The sequence below is a fragment of the Lagenorhynchus albirostris genome, chromosome 9, assembly GCF_949774975.1.
Source record: "Lagenorhynchus albirostris chromosome 9, mLagAlb1.1, whole genome shotgun sequence".
In the NCBI taxonomy this organism is placed as follows: Eukaryota; Metazoa; Chordata; class Mammalia; order Artiodactyla; family Delphinidae; genus Lagenorhynchus; species Lagenorhynchus albirostris.
Window position 1 is genome coordinate 98,544,615 of NC_083103.1, and position 22,256 is coordinate 98,566,870.

Consider the following 22,256-nt stretch of genomic DNA (forward strand, 5'->3'; position numbering starts at 1 on the left):
GTGAGCGATGTAGATTGATCTTCTCACTCAGTAACATTTATTGAGCACATATGCACCAGGCACATCCAGAACCACCACGGAGCTCATGGGAGTAGCGCCTCCGGGGCCGAACAGTCCAGCACGGAGTCCCTACTTTTCCTGCCCTCGTGGGACTTAACATCTAGAGGCGAGACAAACATAATGACCAGGATGAAACTTGTCACACAAGGGAAAGGACGGAGCACTAAGGCCGTGAGCTCAGGTGCATCTGTTATAACCTCCTCCGGGGTATCAGGGAAGGCTAACTATATTTCAGCCAAGGCTAGAACAGCGAATGGGATTGGTCAGAATAAGTGAGGTAAAGGGGACTTTCCAGTCAAAGAATGGCCCTGTGTGTGTGGACCCAGAGCATGTGGCCCAACAGCAGACCTGAAAAAGTACAGTCTAAAGAGAGCAGGGAGGGGAGGCTGAAGAATAGAGGATGTAGGGCCTTATAAACCTTGAAAGGTAAGGGCAATGGAAAAGCATCAAAGGATTTTAAAGTAGGGGACTGGCATAATTAGTCTGGGGTTGTTAAAAGCTCAAGTATCTTATCTGGAAAATGAATGTAAAAATAATATATCCAGAGGTGTCAGTGTCATCAATTTCTTCCTTAGCCCATACGTGCTAAATACTGATACATTATGAAGCGTTCTACAGGATGGAGAAGGTGGCCAGGCAGAGCCAAAACCTTTCAGGTTTCAGGTGTTTTGTCTCTAAATAGCTGAATAATTAATACAAATCCCCAGGTAATTCAAACAGCTGTCCTAAATCCCGGTGTTGGAGCCTGACCGTGGCAGGCTCTGTGTGTTGCCATGCCTCCACCTCTTCTGCTGGCCGTTTGTCAATACAGGGGGCAGTACCATTGATCTTAGCAGGTGCAGACTGACACAGCAAAGTGTATTAGAAATAGTACAGTTAAAACTGCAGATCACTCATTAGCCAAGTTAACAAAGAAACATCAACTGAGTCCGCTGATTACGCCCCAAAGAGAGGGATTCAATAACAGCTGTGTTGGAATGATGGCAAGCAAATGCCACATTTAGAAAATTAGGACTCTCTGGCCTGTTTTAACTGGGATATACGTTCGTTGTTAACACCATCAAGGAATGAGAACAACAAGGAACCTAATAAATTAATGCGAGACTCCCCAGGACATCTAAACACAAGGTTATTAACAGAAAACAATAGAGGGGAAAAAAGGACCCGAACCTCCCGCGACTGCAGGACCACACAGTGATATTCTATTTAAACATGTTTCAGTGTGTGTCTCTGCGGACACACAGTGATTCACATACAGCTCTTGGAAAAGCATCAACTTTTTTTGTGGCGCTGATTCTCCAAGAACCTGATGAGTTTCTTTGAGAGAGAAGTAGCTGCCCAATCTAGCTCAGCTGTACTCGATCTGAGTTGCTCTCCTACATATAAACCCTCACTTCAAAGCCAGGGACATAATGTACAATTTTTTAATGGCTCTAGACCCAGGCACTCAGGCGCTCTGCTCTGCGCCTTACCTCAGTGTAAACACCTAATCAAGATTGCCTGCGCTCCGACAATAGCAGCAAATGCAATTCGAGAACCACAAGCCTTTGAAGTCCTCCAAGGAAAGGCCGGTTTTCTAGTCTGGGATAATGACATGCCATGATTGCTGTCTTTGTTGTATCTTTTCAGTGGAGAAGCAATTATGGCCCCAATTTAACAGAATAGACATTACACAGCTTATGATGCTCAAAATGCAATTTCATTTGATCATTTTCTCGATTTGATTGGTATTAATAGAATGGTTCACCAAGGAAAAAAATAAATAGCTAGCAGAGGTTGTGTCCCATTCCACTTTCAAAGAGATAATGTAGAAGTATGTTTTACTCACTCAGAGACTCAGTGGAGGGATTCAGACACCAAGTTCTACCAAAACAGCCTGTGGATGGAAATATTATACATCCTATGTTCTCTGGGGAAGGAAGCGTAGGACAATGTATTTTTCATTTGTAAAATTTTTATCAGCGCTCCATAAGGGATCCCATCGTTGTTAATCAAACAATTAATATCACCAGTGAAAAACCAAATTAACTAAGTCCCCTTTACAAAAGCCGGAATCAGACCCCCTAGTGGCAGATCTAGGAATAAACCCAACTTCTCCCAGGCTCCAGCTTGTCCAAGACATTGCGTGTTTGAGGTTTAAAAAAGGATGATTTCCTCGCCTGCTTAGGCAGCCTATTTAGATTTTTTTTTCCTGCCCCGACCTTCATTTCTCCTCCAGGATGGAGTTGATTTTTCTTTTAAATGAGTTGTGTATCTGTTTAACGTCATGGCAGTAAGGGACTGAAGCCTTTGAGCAAACGATGACAGAAGCTGTGAAATCTAATACTTTTACTGTCATCCCATGTTTCTGGAACCAGTGAGGGACTGAGAGATGGAAACATGAGAAGTGGTTCCTGACCTTGGGCATTTATAGCATTTACAACTCCAAACTTTCCATCTCAGCACAAGTTAAACTGTTCCACAGTATTGTGAAGTTTTCCATTTGCAGAGTAGGTAATCACTCAAAACCTGTTCATTACTTCCGTTTGTCATTTAAAAATTGCCATGATCCAATAGTACATTTTGTACCTTGTATTAGCGGTGAGAATTCAAACATGGAAAAAGTTATATTTTCATTTTTTCCCATTTTCAGATCCTTTAAGTACTGAAACTTTCACACTATTTCCCTTATTTGTATATATTAGTAGGGCAGTTGTGATAGGGAGGCATTCAGGGAGAGAGGGGGTTACACCCAAAACAAAAGGAACAAATAGTCTTTCTTGTGTCAGAGAAGCCACCTTGAGTGGTAAAGAATGAGGTTATCTTCACTGTCAAATGCCTGCTTACTAGTTAATATTTAACAAGTATTTTTGCCTCTTTCTGCATTGAATACTAGTCTGCATAAAAAGTCAGCAGCAGAGGGAGAATTTAAACGCAGCCATAACAGATTCTAAACCCCATACTCTTTCCAGCGTTCCACCTTGCTACTTCTCACACCACACAGTCCACCAGGGGAAATATAACAAAACAAGTATCAAATCCTGAATCTAAATTTTAAAATTAAGGACATCAGTTTAGAAATGGGGAGACCAGCATCTTGCAGGTGACAAAGCAGGGTGGCCACAGGACCCCATATGAATAATCTTTCCCAGGAGGAATGACAAAGACATCTTGAGAAGTCTTCTATATAAGAGAAGGCTTGGGGAAGGCATCTTAGGTTCTACCAGTTTAGGGCTGTTTTCCGACAGAGGGATTGACTTATTCTACGTTATTTCAAAGGGCAGAGGGATAGAAATTACAGACAGATCTATCACTGCTCTTATAAGGAAGAGCCTTATAGCATTTAGGTTTCTGGAGGATGGAAAATAATGTTTATCACTGATACAACAGAGATTCAAAGGTCTAACATTTTACTCCAGGGAGTGTTTGAAAGGACCAGGTCTCCCACAGAAAGGAACTGTTCACAAGCCACCTTGTTCCTTCTTTCTCCGTCAAGATCTTTAAACCTATACGAATAGTGACAAGCAGATAACTCCTGCCTGGAGAAGGGGCAAGTGATTAGGCAGTGAGGGGAGGAACGTCTACCAGGTGTACTGGATAGACGTTGTTGATAGAGGGTGTATTGGATAATTACCGCCAGAATCTTTGCCAACATTACTATCGCAGAACTTTAAGTTTGTTTCTGAAATGCTACCTGGTGGCTAGAATTCCCTATAGCACAGAAGACAATCTAATTCCTTGACTTAAAACAGGTAGCTAATGAGAGCCTCCATAATTTGGGAACCTAAATCCATCAATAATTTGAGGACCTAAATCCATCAATAATTTGAGGACCTAAATCCATCAATAATTTGGGGACCTAAATCCATCAATAATTTGGGGACTGAAATCCCACACAGCTGCCTTCATCACTGACTCCCAAACCTGTCTTCAGGTTAGACCCACCTGGGGAGCTTTTAAAGTACGAGACTTATATCTGGGGCCACTCCCAGAGCTTCTGATTTAATTGATCTGGGATGGGACCCTAACGTTAATTTTTAAAAGCTTCCTAGGTTATTCTAATATCTATCTAAAGTTGAGCACCACTAACCTACATCATTCCAATTTATGGGGTGTCAAAACTACAAATTCTGCAAGTCAAAGATGATATTTCCAATAAGTGAGTTAATTTAGCAAAATCGCTTAAATGTACAGTCTCTGGAGTTAGACTGCCTGGCTCCTCTGTTTACTAGCTGTTGATTCTGGGCAAGTTACTTAACCTCTCTGTTCCTCAGTTTTGTCATTTGCAAAAAGGGGATAATAAAAGGTACATACCTGGTAAGACTGTTGTGAGAATTAACTAATGTATACGAAGTGCTTAGGACAGCTATGATGAGCATTCAATGTATATTAGTTATTTTTGTTGTTCTTATCATCATCTTGGGGTATAGTGTTATTTCATAATTTGTTTGGCATACTTAAACATGAGTTGCAGCATCCGGCTCAGATAACTGTTCTAAAATCAGGTCCCCTGAGTATGTATTGAGCATTTAAAGTATTGGGTTGGCCAAAAAATTCATTCGGGTTTTTCCCATAATCTTACGGAACGAATTTTTTGGCCAACCCAATAATTAGTAGTTTGATCTCAAGACACCAATTCTCACATCATCCCTGCAAGAGAAAACATTGTTTATTCCCATTTTCCTTGGGAATAATCCAGATACCTAAGGACTGAGATGAATCCTTGAAATGAACTATAAATAAAATGTAACCCTGCAGGACCTCTTTCTAGAGTACAGACTCGAGCCCTATGGCCATAAGACTAAAATGAATCCAGTTAACGTGCCGTATATGTTTTACCCCCTTAGATCTCCTACCCCGTCAGAGTAACTGACAAGACGTCTATTCAGAACACCAGCGAGATTGGAAATGTCACTATCGACCCTGAAGACAAATGGCATCAAAAAGCCCAACAGCTAAAGGTCACCTGCTAGATTGAATTTTAAGTGTGTTTCAAGGGTTACTGCTGGATCTAAGTGATGTTTGTGACTGACATCTTATCACTTAAGGGTTTATTCTTATGCCTGAGAATAGCTACCTACCTTCTGATGGGTAAAAGACTGCCCTCTGCCCAGATGGGTCACTACTTGCTCAGCGAGCCAACCCTACCCACTTTCCCAACGTTCTATTTCCTAGAGAAAAATCATCATATCACTCTTCAAACATTCAGAGGAATGGCATGGAGAAAATACAGGCAGGAAAAAAAAAATCACAGTTCCAAAATATTGTCCAATACTGTGCTGCTCCCAAGTCTGTCTCCTTTTGGAGTTATCAGTCATACAGCATCCCTAGGTGATGGGGATATGGTCCCTAAAAATGGGTGGGAATCCCCAGAGCCTCCCTGAGCCCTCGTTTGCAGAACATAAACGCCTACTACCTAGTAATTTAGCGTGATGACATCCCTTTTTTTGGCCATGGGTTTACTACTTTGAAATCACAGTATGGTTTCAGGGAAGATTTTTATGAAACCGTCCCCACTGATTGTTTTTCTAGAAGAATCAAGAGAAGTTCTAGCAGCTGATGTCTTCTTAATCCAGTGTATAGTGTTACATGGGCGGTTGCTCTTGTACCGGGTTTTATACCTGCTTCATAAGGGATAAAGCCCTTTGAAATCACCCAGCCTGTAGGGCCTGTTGACGTCATTAGTTAAAACTATGTACAGCAGAAAAGTAAGAAGAAGAAGAAGAAAATTCATTCCAGTTTCAGAAAAGTTAGAAAAGAGGGACAGCTCAAATCATCTTTTTGCCTCTGCTGTAGCCTCCAGGCTACTCTTAGAGTTGCCAAAAAAAAAAAAAAAACACAGAAAGAAATGAAAACAGCCATTCACCTGAAGCTTCCTGAAAGCTGATGCCAGGGAGGCCACACCCAGAAGTTGGGAGGATGGGGACAAATGTCTCCTAGAAGTGGACCCAGAGGACAGGGTCTCCTACCAGACCTGATGGAGAGCCTAGGCAGCTCGGCCAACAGGATCGAGGGGACAAAGGAAACGCCTTAAGGCTTGTTACGTGTTGTGGGTAAAGGACTGGGTCAGAAGACAGGGAGCTCTGGGCCCCGACCTGCCATTTACTCAATGCGTGACTTGGGCAAATCTCAGCTTCCCCCGAGCCTTAAGTTTCTTTTTTCTTAAATGAAGCATTGGCCGAAATGAACTACAAGGTCCATCCCAGCTGCAAAATGCTATAAATCTATGATCCTTTATCTCTAGTTACTTAAATTACTATAGGAAACACAGTTGAAGCATGTAGGATTCTTGCAAACGCTAGCTTTCACACTTGTCACTAGGAGTCTCGGCCAATGATAAAATAATCAAGGTCAAATCACGGTGCTTAACGCATGGCATGGCCCTAGGCAGAGACTGTAAAAAACTTTGTACAGAAGAAAATCAGAAGAAAGCAAAAAGGATACTGTTTCATCTCTGAGGGTACAAGACTCACTTGTTTCTAACCCACTCCTGAGTAAAGGCAATAAGGAGCAAAGCATCTTAAGATTGTTGCATCTAAATGACAGCAAGACCGAGCAGCCCAAGGGATGTTTCCCTTTCTTTATTCGGAAAGGATTTGTTAGGTGTTCGCTGCGCATCTTGCATGCTGGCGGGTCACTCAGTATACACACCTCCAGGCTGACTTTTTTTCTCCTCTTCAACTACCCACCTCGGGTGGCTTCTCTGTGGTCCCCCTCCTGCCTCTCCCACCCCTGTCCTGGTGTGCCTGTGGCTGGAACCACTCCGCCGGGGTTTAATCCTATTCGGCCATTGTCTCATTAGCTGTTGCCTGTGTTTCTTTTGTACCAACTACACGATAAGCTCCTTGAACCTTAGCACTGTATTCCTCTCCACCTCCTAGCACATTGCTTTACCCAAAGCTGATCTCAATATTTAATGGTTGATTAAAAAACCATTTAAAGGTCATTTAGTGAATCTCAAGTGAAAATGGGCCTCATTTGAAATCTTTTTCTTGAAAGATGATTTTCAAAGAATCTGCATATCCGTCAGTAAACTTACTCTAACAATGAGTAACTCACTACTAAGAGATACCTTTACGTGAAATCAAAAGAATTCAGACAACAAATATTTATTGAGTACCTACTATATTCCAACCACCAGCTTTTAGGTGACTAGCCCAAAAGACATGTTTTTTTTTAAAAAAAACTCTTCAGAAAAGTAAATAAAGCTTGACAAAAGATCCTTTTTAAAAAAAAAAAAGATTCCTACCCTCAAGGAGCTTAAAACTTTTGGTAGTGGGAAGACAGTTATGTAATCGTTATAATGCAGTGATATAAAAGTAGGTATAATTTAATTCTTTCTTTTAGTGTAACTAAAAGAGCACCTAATTCTGCCCTAAAAAGACAGGAAAAGCTTCCTGAAAAGAGAGAGCACCTGAGCTGCCCCGAGAAGGATGAGTCAAAATACGCCAAGCAGACGAATGGGAGCAGAGGTGTAAAAATGCAGGGCAATCTAGTGTGTCCTGAGTATTACCTGGAGTTCAGTAGCTAAAGGGCAAAGCATGAGGGACACAGGGCTGGCCAGGTCAGCGAGGGGCCATGAAAGGCTTTTTATGCCGATCAAAAGATTTTCAATTTTATCCTACGGAGAGCAGGAAGCCATTGGCAAATTGTAAGCAGGTTAATGACATCATTGGGCTTGCATGTTAACACACTGCCAAGGTCTGAAGAATAGATTGGAAGAGAATAATAAAGGTTGCAGAGACAGCGAAACCAGTCAGGCGACTTCTGCTGTAATTTCTGCAAGAGATGATGAGAGAACTGGAAAGGTGGCAGCATTTGCTCTGTTTGCCCCACACTCCACATGCCATCAGTTCACTTTGCCGGACGGTGGGTATATCTTTTTCCACTGGCTGGACTGAACTCCTGTCAGGTTAGGACAGCACCTGATCCCCCTCAGCCCCTGCCTTGAGGTGGTCAGGAAGTGGAATGAACAAACTTAGCAATTGCTTAAATACAAGGTGAATGTGGGAGAGAGAAAGAGAATAGTTTCTGAGTGTCTGATTAGCAGCACCAACACCACTGAGCAAGAAAAGGAGGGCTTTGGTTCTGGGAATGAAAGAGGGCTGCGTGAGGCCAGCAGTGCGCCTGACGTTGAGTTAGGAGGTGTCTGTAGGGAGGAGGACCTAGAACTCAGGAGAGACATCTGAGTTAGCCTGTATACATTTGCATCATAAGAATTCCCTGGTGGGTTGCAGCCATGGGAATTGCTGAGCTGCCCCAGGAATTGTAGGTAGTGGGAGAAGAAAAGAAGGTCAAGAACAGGGCCCTGGAGAAATCGGTAAGAATATTTTAAGGGAGAGCAGGGTAGAGAAGGTAAAAGATTACAAAGGGATTGCCAGAGAGGCAGAAAGCTGGCCAGGATAAAACAGTGTCATGGAACCTGAGACATGAAAACTTCAAGGAAGGGAAATCAGTGAACAGGGTTCAACTCTGCAGAGAAGACAAGTAAAAAGGTGCCACGAAAAGGGAGTGATGTATGCAACTCATATATGCAAGTTGCAAATGATTCAGACAAACTAAGTAATGATGATACAAGCAATAATACTATAAATGATAGAATGTAGATCTGTTTCTCTACGAATGGAGAGTGGGAGATCTACAGAAAGAGAGAGAATGAAGAAATGCGGCTAAATGTTAAAAAGTGGTGGATCAGTGAGGATATTTGGGGGTTCTCTGTGCTATTCTTGCCATTCTTCTGTAAGTTTGAAATAATTGTGTAAGTTTGAAAAAATAGAAAGTTAAAGAAGATGGTACCATAGGATTTAGCACTAAAAGGTCATTGGTGGCCTGAGCAAAGCAGTTTCAGTGAGAATAAGGGCTCTCCTGCAGGGTACAGAGGTCAGGATGAGAGCTGGGGAAATGAAGACCAGCCTACATTTTAAGATGCCTGGCTGTGGATTAAGAGATGAGGTTTAACCAGAGAATGAGATCAAGTAAGGGATTGTTTCATTTTTTTTTTAATAGAAGAGGTTTAAACATATTTATATGCTGAAAGGATCAGAAACTGGAGATAGAGGACAAGAAAAGAAAGGGTGATATGCTGGAAACAAGGTCCCTGGACCATTTAAGCCTGTGTGTTTTCACTTTAAAAATACTGAGAATTCAGAGCTCCCACCGCAGGAGCTTCAGCCCAACCCTGGGTTCATGAACCAAGATCCCACGAGCCTCCTGGGGCAGCCAAAAAAAAAAAAATAAAATAAATAACAAAGTAAAAAATAAAATTACACTAGGAAACGAACAGATATGTTAGGAAGAATATAAAAATAAAGATGAATCAACGACCGGAAGGTACAACAATATCACAATAGTAAAAAAGAAGAAGAGAAAAAAAAAAAAAAAAAAGGGTGGGGGGGAAGGCCCTGGCTGTGGAGGGTGGGGCCTAAGAAAGGGTGAGGTTTGGGCAGTGGGTGGGGCAAAATGCTCAGGACCCACAGGGCTGAAAAAGGCCCTGGGGGCTGTGGAGGGTGGGGCTTAGGCTCAAGGAACAGAAGGGGCCCAGGGTGCCCTCCACCCCTGGTCTCAGAGGGCAGGGGACCTCACCTGGGAGCCTAGCAGGCTTCCTGGGCTTGAATGGGCAGGGCAAACGCCCTCCTCTCCTCTCCTGCTCCTCCGTCTGGGAGGGCCCCTCCTGCCTGCCTCTCCTGATCTCCCTGTCCCCCCTCCTATGCCCGCAAGGAGCTATGCAGCCTGGAGAGGGCTTTGGAGGGCAGGGGATTGGCCTGGGAGGTCAGCAGGCTCCCCAGGCCCGAGTGGGCTGGGCAATTGCCCTCTGCTTCTCTCCTGCTCAGCTCCTCCCGGAGGGCCCCTCCCACCTGCCCCTCCTGATCTCCCAGGCCTCCCTCTTATGAGCCACTGAACTAACAGAGAAACTTAGACCCCAGGGAATATTCATCGGAGTGAGGTCTGACGGAGTTCCTCATCTCAGCACCAAGACTCAGCTCTATGCAATAGCCTACAAACCCCCATGTTGGAAGCCTCAGGCCAAACAACCAGTAAGACAGGAACACAATCACACTCATTAAAAAAAAAAAAAGAGACTGCAAAAAAAATATGTCACAGATGAAGGAGCAAGGTAAAAACCTACAAGACCAAATAAATGAAGAGGAAATAGGCAATCTACCTGAAAAAGAATTCAGAGCAATGATAGTAAAGATGATCCAGAATCTCAGAAACAGAATGGAGGCACGGACTGAGAAAATACAAGAAATGTTTAACAAAGATCTAGAAGAACTAAAGAAGAAACAGAGATGAACAGCACAATAACTGAAATGAAAAATACACTAGAAGGAATCAAGAACAGAATAACTGAGGCAGAAGAAGGAATAAGTGAGCTGGAAGACAAAATGGTGGAAATAACTGCCAAGGAGCAGAATAAAGAAAAAAGAATGAAAAGAGCTGAAGACAATCTCAGAGACCTCTGGGGCAACACTAAGTGCACCAACATTCAAATTATAGGGGTCCCAGAAGAAGAAGAGAAAAAGAAAGGGACTGAGAAAATATTTGAAAAGATTATAGTTGAAAACTTCCCTAACATGGGAAAGGAAACAGTCACCCAAGTCTAGGAAGCATAGAGAGTCCCATATAGGATAAACCCTAGGAAAAACACACCAAGACACATATTAATCAAACGAACAAAAATTAAATTCAAAGAAAAAATATTAAAAGCAGCAAGGGAAAACCAAAAAATAACATACAAAGGAATCCCCATAAGGTTATCATCTGATTTTTCAGTGGAAACTCTGCAGGCCAGAAGGGAGTGGCAGGATATACTTAAAGCAATAAAAGAAAAAAAACCTACAACCAAAATTACTCTACCAAGCAAGGATCTCATTCAGATTCAATGGAGAAGTCAAAAGCTTTTCAGAGAAGCAAAAGCTAAGAGAATTCAGCACCACAAAAACACCTTTACAACAAATGCTAAAGAAACTCCTCTAAGCAGGAAACCCAAGAGAAGAAAAAGACCCACCAAAAAAACCCCAAAACAATTAAGAAAATGTTAATAGGAACATACATATCAATAATAACCTTGAATGTAAATGGATTAAATGCCCCAACCAAAAGACAAAGACTGGCTGAATGGATACAAAAACAAGACCATATTATGCTGTCTTCAAGAGACCCACTTCAGACCTAGGGACACATACAGACTGAAAGTGAAGGGATGGAAAAAGATATTCCATGCAAATGGAAATCAAAAGAAAGCTGGAATAGCATTACTCATATCAGATAAAATAGAATTTAACATAAAGACTGTTACCAGAGATAAGGAGGGACACTACATAGTGATCAAAGGGTCAAATCCAAGAAGAAGATATAACAATTATAAATGTTTATGCACCCAACATAGGAGCACCTCAAAACATAAGGCAAATACTAACAACCATGAAAGGAGAAATCGACAATAATACAATAATAGTAGGGGACTTTAACACCCCACTTACACCAATGGACAGATCATGCAAACAGAAAATAAATAAGGAAGCACAAGCTTTAAATGACACAATATACCAGATATATCTAATTGATATTTATAGAACATTCCACCCAAAAGTGGCAGAATACACTTTCTTCTCAAGTGCACATGGAACATTCTCCAGGATAGATCACATCTTGGGTCACAAATCAAGCCTCAGAAAATTTAAGAAAACTGAAATTGTATCAAGCATCTTTTCTGACCACAACAACACTATGAGATTGGAAATCAATTACAGGAAAAAAAACTGTAAAAAACACAAATACATGGAAGCTAAACAGTGTGCTACTAAATAACCAAGAGATCACTGAAGAAATCAAAGAAGAAATTAAAAAATACATAGAAACAAATGACAATGAAAACATGATGACCCAAAACCTATGGGACGCAGCAAAAGCAGTTCTAAGAGGGAAGTTTATAGCAATACAATCTCACCTCAAGAAACAAGAAAATTCTCAAATAAACAATCTAACCCTACACTTAAAACAATAGAGGGGTTTCCCTGATGGCGCAGTGGTTGGGAGTCTGCCTGCCGATGCAGGGGACACGGGTTCGTGCCCCGGTCCGGGAGGATCCCACATGCCGTGGAGTGGCTGGGCCCGTGAGCCATGGCTGCTAAGCCTGCGCGTCCGGAGCCTGCGCTCCGCAGCGGGAGAGGCCGCAGCGGTGAGAGGCCCGCGTACCGCAAAAAATAAATAAATAAATAAATAAAGACATGTAAAACAATGTTTAAAAAAAAAATAGAGAAAGAAGAACAAAGAAAACCCAAAGTCAGTAGAAGGAAAGAAATCATAAAGATCAGAGCAGAAGTAAATGAAACAGAAACAAAGAAAACAATAGCAAAGATCAATAAAACTAAAAACTGGTTCTTTGAGAAGATAAACAAAATTGATAAACCCTTACCCAGACTCATCAAGAAAAAAAGGGAGAGGACACAAATCAATAAAATTAGAAATGAAAAAGGAGAAATCACAACTGACACTGCAGAAGTACAAAGGATTATAAGAGACTACTACAAACAACTATATGCCAATAAAATGGACAACCATGAAGAAATGGAAAAATTCTTGGAAGGGTACAATTTTCCAAGACTGAACTAGGAAGAATTAAAAAATATAAACAGACCTATCACAAAATGAAATTGAAACTGTTATTAAAAATCTTCCAGCAAACAAAAGTCCAGGACCAGATGGCTTTGCAGGTGAATTCTATCAAACATTTAGAGAAGAGTTAAGACCGATCCTTCTCAAACTCTTCCAAAAAATTACAGAGGGAGAAACACTCCCAAATTCATTCTACGCAGCCACCATCACCCTGATACCAAAACCAGAAAAAGATATCACAAAAAAAGAAAATTATAGACCAATATCACTGATGAACATAGATGCAAAAATCCTGAACAAAATACTAGCAAACAGAATCCAACAGCACATTAAAAGGATCATACACCATGATCAAGTAGGATTTATCCAGGGATGCAAGGATTCTTCAATATATGCAAATCAATCAATGTGATACATCACATTAACAAATTAAGGAATAAAAACCATACGATCATCTCAATAGATGCAGAAAAAGCTTTCAACAAAATTCAATACCCATTTATGATATTAAAAAAAGCTCCAGAAAATGGGCATAGAGGGAACCTACCTTAACATAATAAAGGCCATATGTGACAAACCCACAGCAAGCATCATACTCAATGGTGAAAAACTGAAAGCATTTCCACTAAGATCAGGAACAAGACAAGGATGTCCACTCTCACCACTCTTATTCAACATAGTTTTGGAAGTCCTAGCCATGGCAATCAGAGAAGAAAAATAAATAAAAGGAATACAAATTGGAAAAGAAGAAGTAAAACTGTCACTGTTTACTGATGACATGATACTATACATAGAAAATCCTAAAGATGCCACCAGAAAACTACTAGAACTAATCAATGAATTTGGTAAGGTTGCAGGATACAAAATTAATGCACAGAAGTCTCTGGCGGTCCTATACACCAACAACGAAAAATCAGAAAGAGAAATTAAGGAAACACTCCCATTTACCATTGTAACAAAAAGAATAAAATACCTAGGAATAAACCTGCCTAAGGAGGTGAAAGACTTGTACTCAGAAAACTATAAAACACTGATGGAAGAAATCAAAGACGACATAAACAGGTGGAGAAATATACCATGTTCTTGGATTGCAAGAATCAATATCGTGAAGATGACCATACTACCCAAAGCAATCTATAGATTTAATGCAACCCCTAACAAACTACCAATGGCATTCTTCACAGAATTAGAACAAAAAATTTTACAATTCGTATGGAAACAAAAAAGACCCCAAATAGCTAAAGCAATCTTGAGAAAGAAAAATGGAGCTGGAGGAGTCAGGCTCCCTGACTTCAAACTATACCACAAAGCTACAGTAATCAAGACAGTATGGTACTGGCACAAAAACAGAAATATAGATCAATGGAACAGGACAGAAAGCCCAGAGATAAACCCACGCACATATGGTCACCTAATTTATGGCAAAGGAGGCAAGAACATACAATGGAGAAAAGAAAGCCTCTTCAATAAGCAGTGCTGGGAAAACTGGACAGCTACAAGTAAAAGAATGAAATTAGAACACTACCTAACACTATACACAAAAATAAACTACAAATGGAGGAAAACACAGGAAAAACACTCTTACATAAACCACAGCAAGATCTTTTTTTGACCCACCTCCTCGAGTAATGGAAATAAAAACAAAAATAAACAAATAGGACTTAATTAAACTTAAAAGCTTTTGCACAGCAAAGGAAACCATAAACGAGACAAAAAGACAACCTTCAGAATGGGAGAAAATATTTGCAAATGAAACAACAGACAAAGGATTAATCTCCAAAAAATACAAACAGCTCATGGAGCTCAATATTAAAAAAACAAACAATCCAGTTAAAAATTGTGCAGAAGGGTTTCCCTGGTGGCGCAGTGGTTGAGAATCTGCCTGCCAATGCAGGGGACATGGGTTCGAGCCCTGGTCTGGGAAGATCCCACATGCCGCGGAGCAACTAGGCCCGTGAGCCACAACTACAGAGCCTGCGCGTCTGTAGCCTGTGCTCTGCAACAAGAGAGGCCGCGACAGTGAGCGGCCCGCGCACTGCGATGAAGAGTGGCCCCCACTTGCCGCAACTAGAGAAAGCCCTCACACAGAAACGGAGACCCAACACAGCCAAAAATAAATAAATAAATAAATAAATTGATTTTTAAAAAATGGGCGGAAGACCTAAATAGACATTTCACCAAGGAAGACATACAGATGGCCAAGAGGCACATGAAAAGATGCTCAACATCACTAATTATTAGAGAAATGCAAATCAAAACTACAATGACGTGTCACCTCACGCTGGTCAGAATGGCACGCCAGTCAGAATGGCCATTATCAAAAAATCTAGAAAGAATAAATGCTGGAAAGGGTGTGGTGAAAAGGGAACCCTCCTGCACTGTTGGTGGGAATGTAAATTGATACAACCACTATGGAAAACAGAATGGAGGTTCCCTAAAAAACTAAAAATAGAACTACCAGACGACCCAGCAATCCCACTACTGGGCATATACCCTGAGAAAACCATAATTCAAAAAGAAACATGCACCACAGTGTTTATTGCAGCACTATTTACAATAGCCAGGACATGGAAGCAACCTAAGTGTCCATCAACAGATGAATGGATAAAGAAGATGTGGCACATATATACAATGCAATATTACTCAGCCATAAAAAGAAACGAAATTGAGTTATTTGTAAGTGAGGAAGAAGGACCTAGAGTCTGTCATACAGAGTGAAGTCAGTCAAAAAGAGAAAAACAAATACCGTATGCTAACACATATATATGGAATCTGAAAAAAAAAATGGTACTGATGAACCTAGTTGCAGGGCAGGAATAAAGAGATAGACATAGAAAATGGACTTGATGATGTGGGATGGGAGGGTGAAGCTGGGGCGAAGTGAGAGTAGCATCGACATACATACACTACCGAATGTAAAACAGTTGGCTGGTGGGAAGCAGCAGCATAGCACAGGGAGATTGGCTCGGTGCTTTGCGATGACCTAGACGGGTGGGATAGGGAGGGTGGGAGGGAGGCTCAAGAGGGAGGGGATATGGGGATATGTGTATGCATGTGGCTGATTCGCTTTGTTGTACAACAGAAACGAACACAGTATTGTGAAGTAATTATACTCCCATAAAGATCTATTTTTAAAAAATACTGAGAATTGATGGTCATCCTCATCATTTTCTATTTAAGTGCCGTACACATGCCTAAGATCCTTTCTTCAAGCCAAGCAATCCGTCGTCACTTTACCTGTCCACACAGGTCTTGCCCTGAATCGCTTTGTGCTCTCCTGTGAATCTTCACAGATTTTCCAAATCCCATTTCCACTGTGTGCTCCGAACCAGACACAGTACTGAGCTAAGGGTCAGACCCTTGCTGGCCAGTGCAAGAGGGTACACTCCCACCAGCAGAAGATCCTTCCCAGGAAAGGAGCATGCTGTCAGTGGGAAAGAAGAAAGTTCCCCAAATACATGAGTCTTTAAAAGGATGAAACAGGATGTTTCCTTTCTTGCCTCTAAATAAAATAACTCTTGCCTCTCTAGACAAGGAAAAGAAACGATAGCGCAAAAGATATGCAGCGTCTTTGACTTATCTATGTCAGCATCCTTGTGACCACATCCTAAGTGATCTTCCCACCTTTTCAAAGAGCTATTCATTTGGTTTTCCTCCAGCACTATCAACAGAGCTATGCCGCTTTTATTCACCTGAGCACAGAGTCCTTCTATACTAGCACTGAATATTAGAGCTACTGTGTTCTCTAAATTTTATTAATATTATCGAATGGAATGTATAACCCAGACTCAGAGAATGTGTGTTTTGTTGTTAGTAAACACAAAAGAAACTTCAGAGCTAATCTTGGAGCCCAGGCACAACCTCAGGACTCCAGGGTCGATCAGGGTGACTAAGAACAGGAACGGCTTTTGTTTTAAAGCAGATTAACATTTTGGCTGACATCAAAGCATGCATTCTCCCCTCTGCTTAGGTCATGTAAACGGAAAAAGTCGTGAAAGAGAAATAGCCAGATGCTGCCTGTCTCAGGGTTGGGGGCAGACTTCCCTTGGATGGCACAGTATGAAGGAGCATTAATAACTGAGCACAGATCTTACTGAGAAATTACCATCCCAGCATTAGGCATCAGGAGCCCCCGGTGCTAACGCTGCAGCCAAAGGACTCTGCTTTGTGTGTGCTGGGAAAACCTACTGCCATTAAGCAGTTATTCTGAGTGCTTGGTCCGGACTGATTGTGAGTGTTGGTAACAAAAGAACCCCAGTGAGAGGGGGATGAAATAGAGGATTTCGGTGCTGACGGAGATTAAATAGCCTGAGAATGGCTTTGTATATTAACTTCAGGGAACTAGGGTCTTGCCACCTAAAGAGTGACACCTGATGCCTCAATTGTAGGTAATAAACCTTTAGTAAACCTCAGATCTCAAGTAGGCTGCTCGGAAGGTGAGAGGGATCGCATCAAGCCCATAAACGTCTTTCTTTCTGGAGACTGAAATGCCGTCTCTGGGCACTTACATTTACGTGAACAGTGGATTTAACACTCGAGGCAAATGAAGTTTCTCATGAAATGATGAGTCCTTGGCCTTGTTGACAAAGCACCCTGTGAAGAGCACTACTGTCATCTGAATTGTCAGCTGCAAATGTATAACAGGATTAAGACCAAGCGGTAACCCAAGATTTTGGGTCTGGTACCCCAGGAAAGAACACTCTTGATAGGTTTTCTTGGTGGAAATGAGAGAGACAGAGCTGGACAAGTACAGTCATATGGCAGCAGAAAAAGAGTTCCTGGTCACTTATTTTTCTAGCAATTAAAAGGCTGAACAGGCATGGTTGGACTTAGAGATGATCATACTAAGTGAAATAAGTCAGAAAGAGAAAGATAGATACCACATGATATCACTTATATGTGGAATCTAAAATACAACACAAGTGAACTTATGCACGAAAGAGAAACAGACCCAAAGACATAGAGAACAGACTGTGGTTGCCAACGGGAAGGAGAAGTGGGGGAGGGATGAACTGGGAGTTTGGGATGAGCAGATGCAAACCATTATATATAGGATGGATAGATAACAAGGTCCTACTGTATAGCACAGGGAGCTATATTCAACATCCTGTGATACACCATAACGGAAAAGAATAGACAAAAAGAATGTATATATGTGTTAAACTGAGTCACTTGTCTGTACAACAGAAATTAACACAACATTGTAAATCAACTATCCTTCGATTTAAAAGAAGGCTGAACAAATATTGAAAAGAATGACATTATCAGCGTTAATACATATCTCTAGGTCATAGCAAAGAGGGATCTTTTTTGACCTTCAGGAACAGCGATGACAGCCATGAAAAGAGCCGCTGTGTTTCATGGACACACCTACGAGAGTGTAGATAACAGTGTTCTTCTGGATCCACTACGAGGAAGGATGCTCTTGGGCTGTCTGTTGGCAGCGCCGCCTTGCCCACATTTCCCCCATGCAGCTCAATATACTGCATGAAAAGAAGGACCCTTCTTGATTGAAATACAGACAGAAAAGGAAGTATTTTCTTTTCTGGAGCACCGCAGGTAAAAACTTAACGTGTAGAGGAGCTACTAAGAACCTGGCCAATCCTCCAAAAAGTTCAAATTCTAAGGAGAACTTACTCTACATTTTGAATTATAAGTCATTCTTACTTGAAAATCTGATATAAGAAGTCATATTGTGTATTACTGTTTTAAATCGAATAATCTCAACCTTATCGTTATAATGAGATTTCATGAGAAGTAGAATACCAGTAAATATTATACAGGAGCAGGATGAGCCTTAGCAATTATATCAGAAAAGTGAAATAAAAGTTGAACTTATCCTTAAAACAATTTGAGCAAAAACATGATTTATTCAAGTTTTTTTCTCAAAGGATCTGGGTAACTTGCATTTTTCGATTAACGTTGCACAGATACAGGCCACAGAGGCTTTTTATACGTGTGTTCAGCAAGGAAGAATTATGTTGCAGTTATATAACACACTGAGGCATATGGTCCTCGGACTGTTTTCAGTAAGCATTTAATCATTCTTTCCAAAGGCCTCTTAACTCAGCTAGTTTTTCACAAAGTAATGAGCGCTTTATTCCTCGGGAAATATGTCTAAATGGCTTAGCACAATATAGTTACATAGTGCATCTATTATACCAGGAGTACATTTTGTTGTTACAAGACTTTGGAAAGCATAAAGACTGCTCTGAAATTGAAATATTTCCCCCAGATGTTTGATTGCCTAAGTACAGGCTATATTAAGGAACAGAAGCAAAACAACCCTTGTGGTTTCACAGATGTCCTATCACCGCACAGACTCTTTTATAATCCTCTGAATAAAATCTAATTTGTTTCATCTGGTGAAGAGATCATTTCTAGCTTCTGACCTATGTGAGTAAGAAGATCTGATAATCTGAATTGTATTTCATATTAAACTTGTACTTGGTGGGCAAAGCAAATCGTTGATGTTCTTTCTGGATAATATTTTTAAAAATATTCATCTTAGTTAAGATAAACTTGCATATTTTGATGTTGATTTGCCCTTCCTTCGTATGCAGCTCTTTAGAGGTAAAGCTGCTTTTTTCCCCCATTTGGTAATACTTCATTTTACAACATTTTAAGTCAAAGACTTGCCCTTAATATAATGCCCATTCTAAGCTATTTCTTTCTAGAAAATTCATAACCTGAAACTGCCAGGAGGAACCACTCAGCTAATCACCCTCTCATTGCCCGAAATGAGGAAAGGACCCTCTGTTCTCCTTCTTTAGCTCTTTTCAATTCTGTGGTCACCTTCCTAGAAGTCTTAACTCCCAGTTTGAGAAACACTAAAATTGGTGAAGAGTGTCAATCTTTTAACTTTATATTAACTAAAAATATCTTTTCAGGATTACCAGGAACACTGGTCTCAATTTGAAAATGCAAAATCAAGCAATGGACCCAGAGGTCAATCTTCAGAAACAACCAATGGCCAGCAACCTTCCAGAAGACCAGCCAAGCACAAGATTCAAAAACAGCATGAACACCGGCATGGCCCAAAGTCTTTGGCGACTGAAGAGCTGGCTGTCAGTCAAGGAAACCAGAATAACGCTTCCAGACAGCAGCAAACCCCAACTAAGCCTATACCTACTGCAGTGAAACAGGAAACAGTCGTGGTTATGAATGTCCCGAACAATGATTTACAATACTCAGGTATACCGAGAAGCCAGGAACCCAAAGTAACCTCCAATAAATTTGCTCCACCACACCAGGCTTCTGACAAGGTATTATATAAAAATTCTACCAGGTGTCACTCAATGATGAATGTTCATACAGAAAGAGGACGCAAAGACCAAGAAGAGAAAAGGTTTTCAAATCAGCAGCTACACATCGACACTCTTTCCAATATGGACTTGAACTATCTTCATGAACTGAATAAGAAGCATGCATCCCTTAGCCAGAAAGGCTCTCAGTCTGTTTCTAACATGAATGATAATGGATCAACTGAAAATAGGAAGCAACCCAAACGGACTTATACAGAAACAAAGAACTTAGAAATATTATGGTAAGAATTTCCTGTTCTCAAGTGGTTTTCTAGAGTAATGAGAGGCTGCTAGAGAAAGACAGGACGGGGAGGACGGGGTGGAGGGGCGGGGGCTGTTCATGGCGATGGTCAGGCAAGAGGAAAAATTCTCCTAACGACGTTCTTGCCTTTGATTTCTGCAGAAAATAGTCCACTTTTGATGTATTTCTTCTTCCCTGTCTCCTCTACTTTTTTCACTGTTGTTAAACCAGAGGTTGGAGGGAGAAGGGCAGAGGGACCCAGTCAAAAAAGATCAGTATATTTTGAGGGTCGCAAGTAATGTTCAGAGGGAACAAATTCTCTCCAACTCTGTAATGGTCTATCCTAAGAAAATAATCTAAAATACAGGAAAAAAACACTTGGGTATAAAAATATCATTTACAACCATATGATATTACTTATATGAGAAATCTAAAATATGGCACAAATGACCCTATCTACAAAACAGAAACAGAATCACGGACATAGAGAACAGACTTGTGGTTACCAAGGGGGAGGACGGGGAGGGAGAGGGATGGACCGGGAATTCGGGGTTGGTAGATGCAAACTATTACACTTAGGATGGATAAACAACAGGTCCTACTGTATAGCACAGGGAACTGTATTCAGTATCCTGTGATAAACCACAATGGAAAAGAATACAAAAAAAGAATGTCTATATGTGGATAACTGAGTCACTTTGCTGTATAGCAGAGATTGTCACAGCATTGTACATCAGCTACACTTCAATAAAAAATATATATATATCATTTACAGAAATGACAACAATAATTGAATAAGGAAATGTTTAGATTAATTATAATATTTAATATCATGTAACCATTAAAAACCATGTTTATGAGGAAATTCTTCTATAAAGAGAAAATAGTACAGTGCAAAAATTACACCTAAGGAGTATGAGCTCTATCTACTCTGTCAAAATGTGCAGAGAAGACGAAAAATGCACCAAAATGTCAATAGTGGTTATTTCTGGCAAGAGAGATTGGGATTATTTTTAATTTCTTCTTTATATTTTCTGAGTTGTCCAAGTTCCCTACAGTGTAGATGCATTACTTCTATAATTAGAAGAAAGAAAAGCTATTTTTAAACTCGGGGTATTTCTTGATATCATTCAGTCAAATGTGTTTATTACATACCTGATATGGATGAATATAGGACTAAAAAGCTATAAAAGACACAAAAGTAGTATGATGCATGGGAACCTTCAAGGAGCTTATTTTCAAAGTAGGGAGACAGTTTGACACACATGAATTAATGAGAAGACATTTAAGTGCTCCACTTGGAGGTATGGAATGTACAATTAATAAGATTCAGAATTTGCTTCCTAGAAGAGATAGTGATAGATAGATAGCAGGCATTCTCATCTTTTTTTCCTGACTTTAGAGGGAGTGAGTCTAACATTTTTGCCATTAAAAATATTTAATTTTTAGTAGTTAGGGAGATAAATAGGAAATGACCTCCTATTCCTATTTTCTTCCTGCAAAGAACTTCTATCATAAATAGATATTTAATGTTATCAAATTCTCTGCATCAATTGAAAAATTTTCTCCTTGAATCCTTTATGTGGCTAAATGTGTTAACAGATTTTCTAACATTCCATCGTCCTTTTATTCCTAGGACTAACCCAACTTGTCACACGATTTTAATATATTGCTTGATTTGATTTGTTAACACTGTTTAGGATTTAACATTCACATGCAGGAAGTGAAACTGGCTTAAAATTCTCCAATCTGCCATTGGCCCCCGCCTGGATGTGTTATCAAGATTATACCAGCCTTAAAATAATTCCCCCATTTTATATCCTCTGGGAGACTTCATGTACAACTGGAACTGCTTCTTGAAGATTTCATAGAATTTTCCAGTAAAACTATTTAGTTCTCATGTGTTTTTTTTGTTTGGCTTTTCTTTTGTTGTTATTTGTGGGCAGATATTAAACTTTAAACTACTTACTTTTTTTGTGATACTCATATATTTGTATTAATTTCTACTATGTTAATTTGTCCTAGCCACCCTACTTTTTCCAATACATATTGTC

The 22,256-nt window shown here is 40.4% G+C and overlaps 1 protein-coding gene across 1 annotated transcript in view; it reads left to right on the forward strand.

The window, feature by feature from the left end:
• The window catches only part of JHY (junctional cadherin complex regulator), a 66,226-nt gene that overhangs the window by 30,415 nt on the left and 13,555 nt on the right, over positions 1 to 22,256 (forward strand). Inside the window, exons 4-5 of the mRNA XM_060157986.1 lie at positions 4,887 to 5,000; positions 19,548 to 20,203. Of these exons, the coding sequence (XP_060013969.1) occupies positions 4,887 to 5,000; positions 19,548 to 20,203 (770 nt within the window). The remainder of the gene's footprint in view (positions 1 to 4,886; positions 5,001 to 19,547; positions 20,204 to 22,256) is intronic.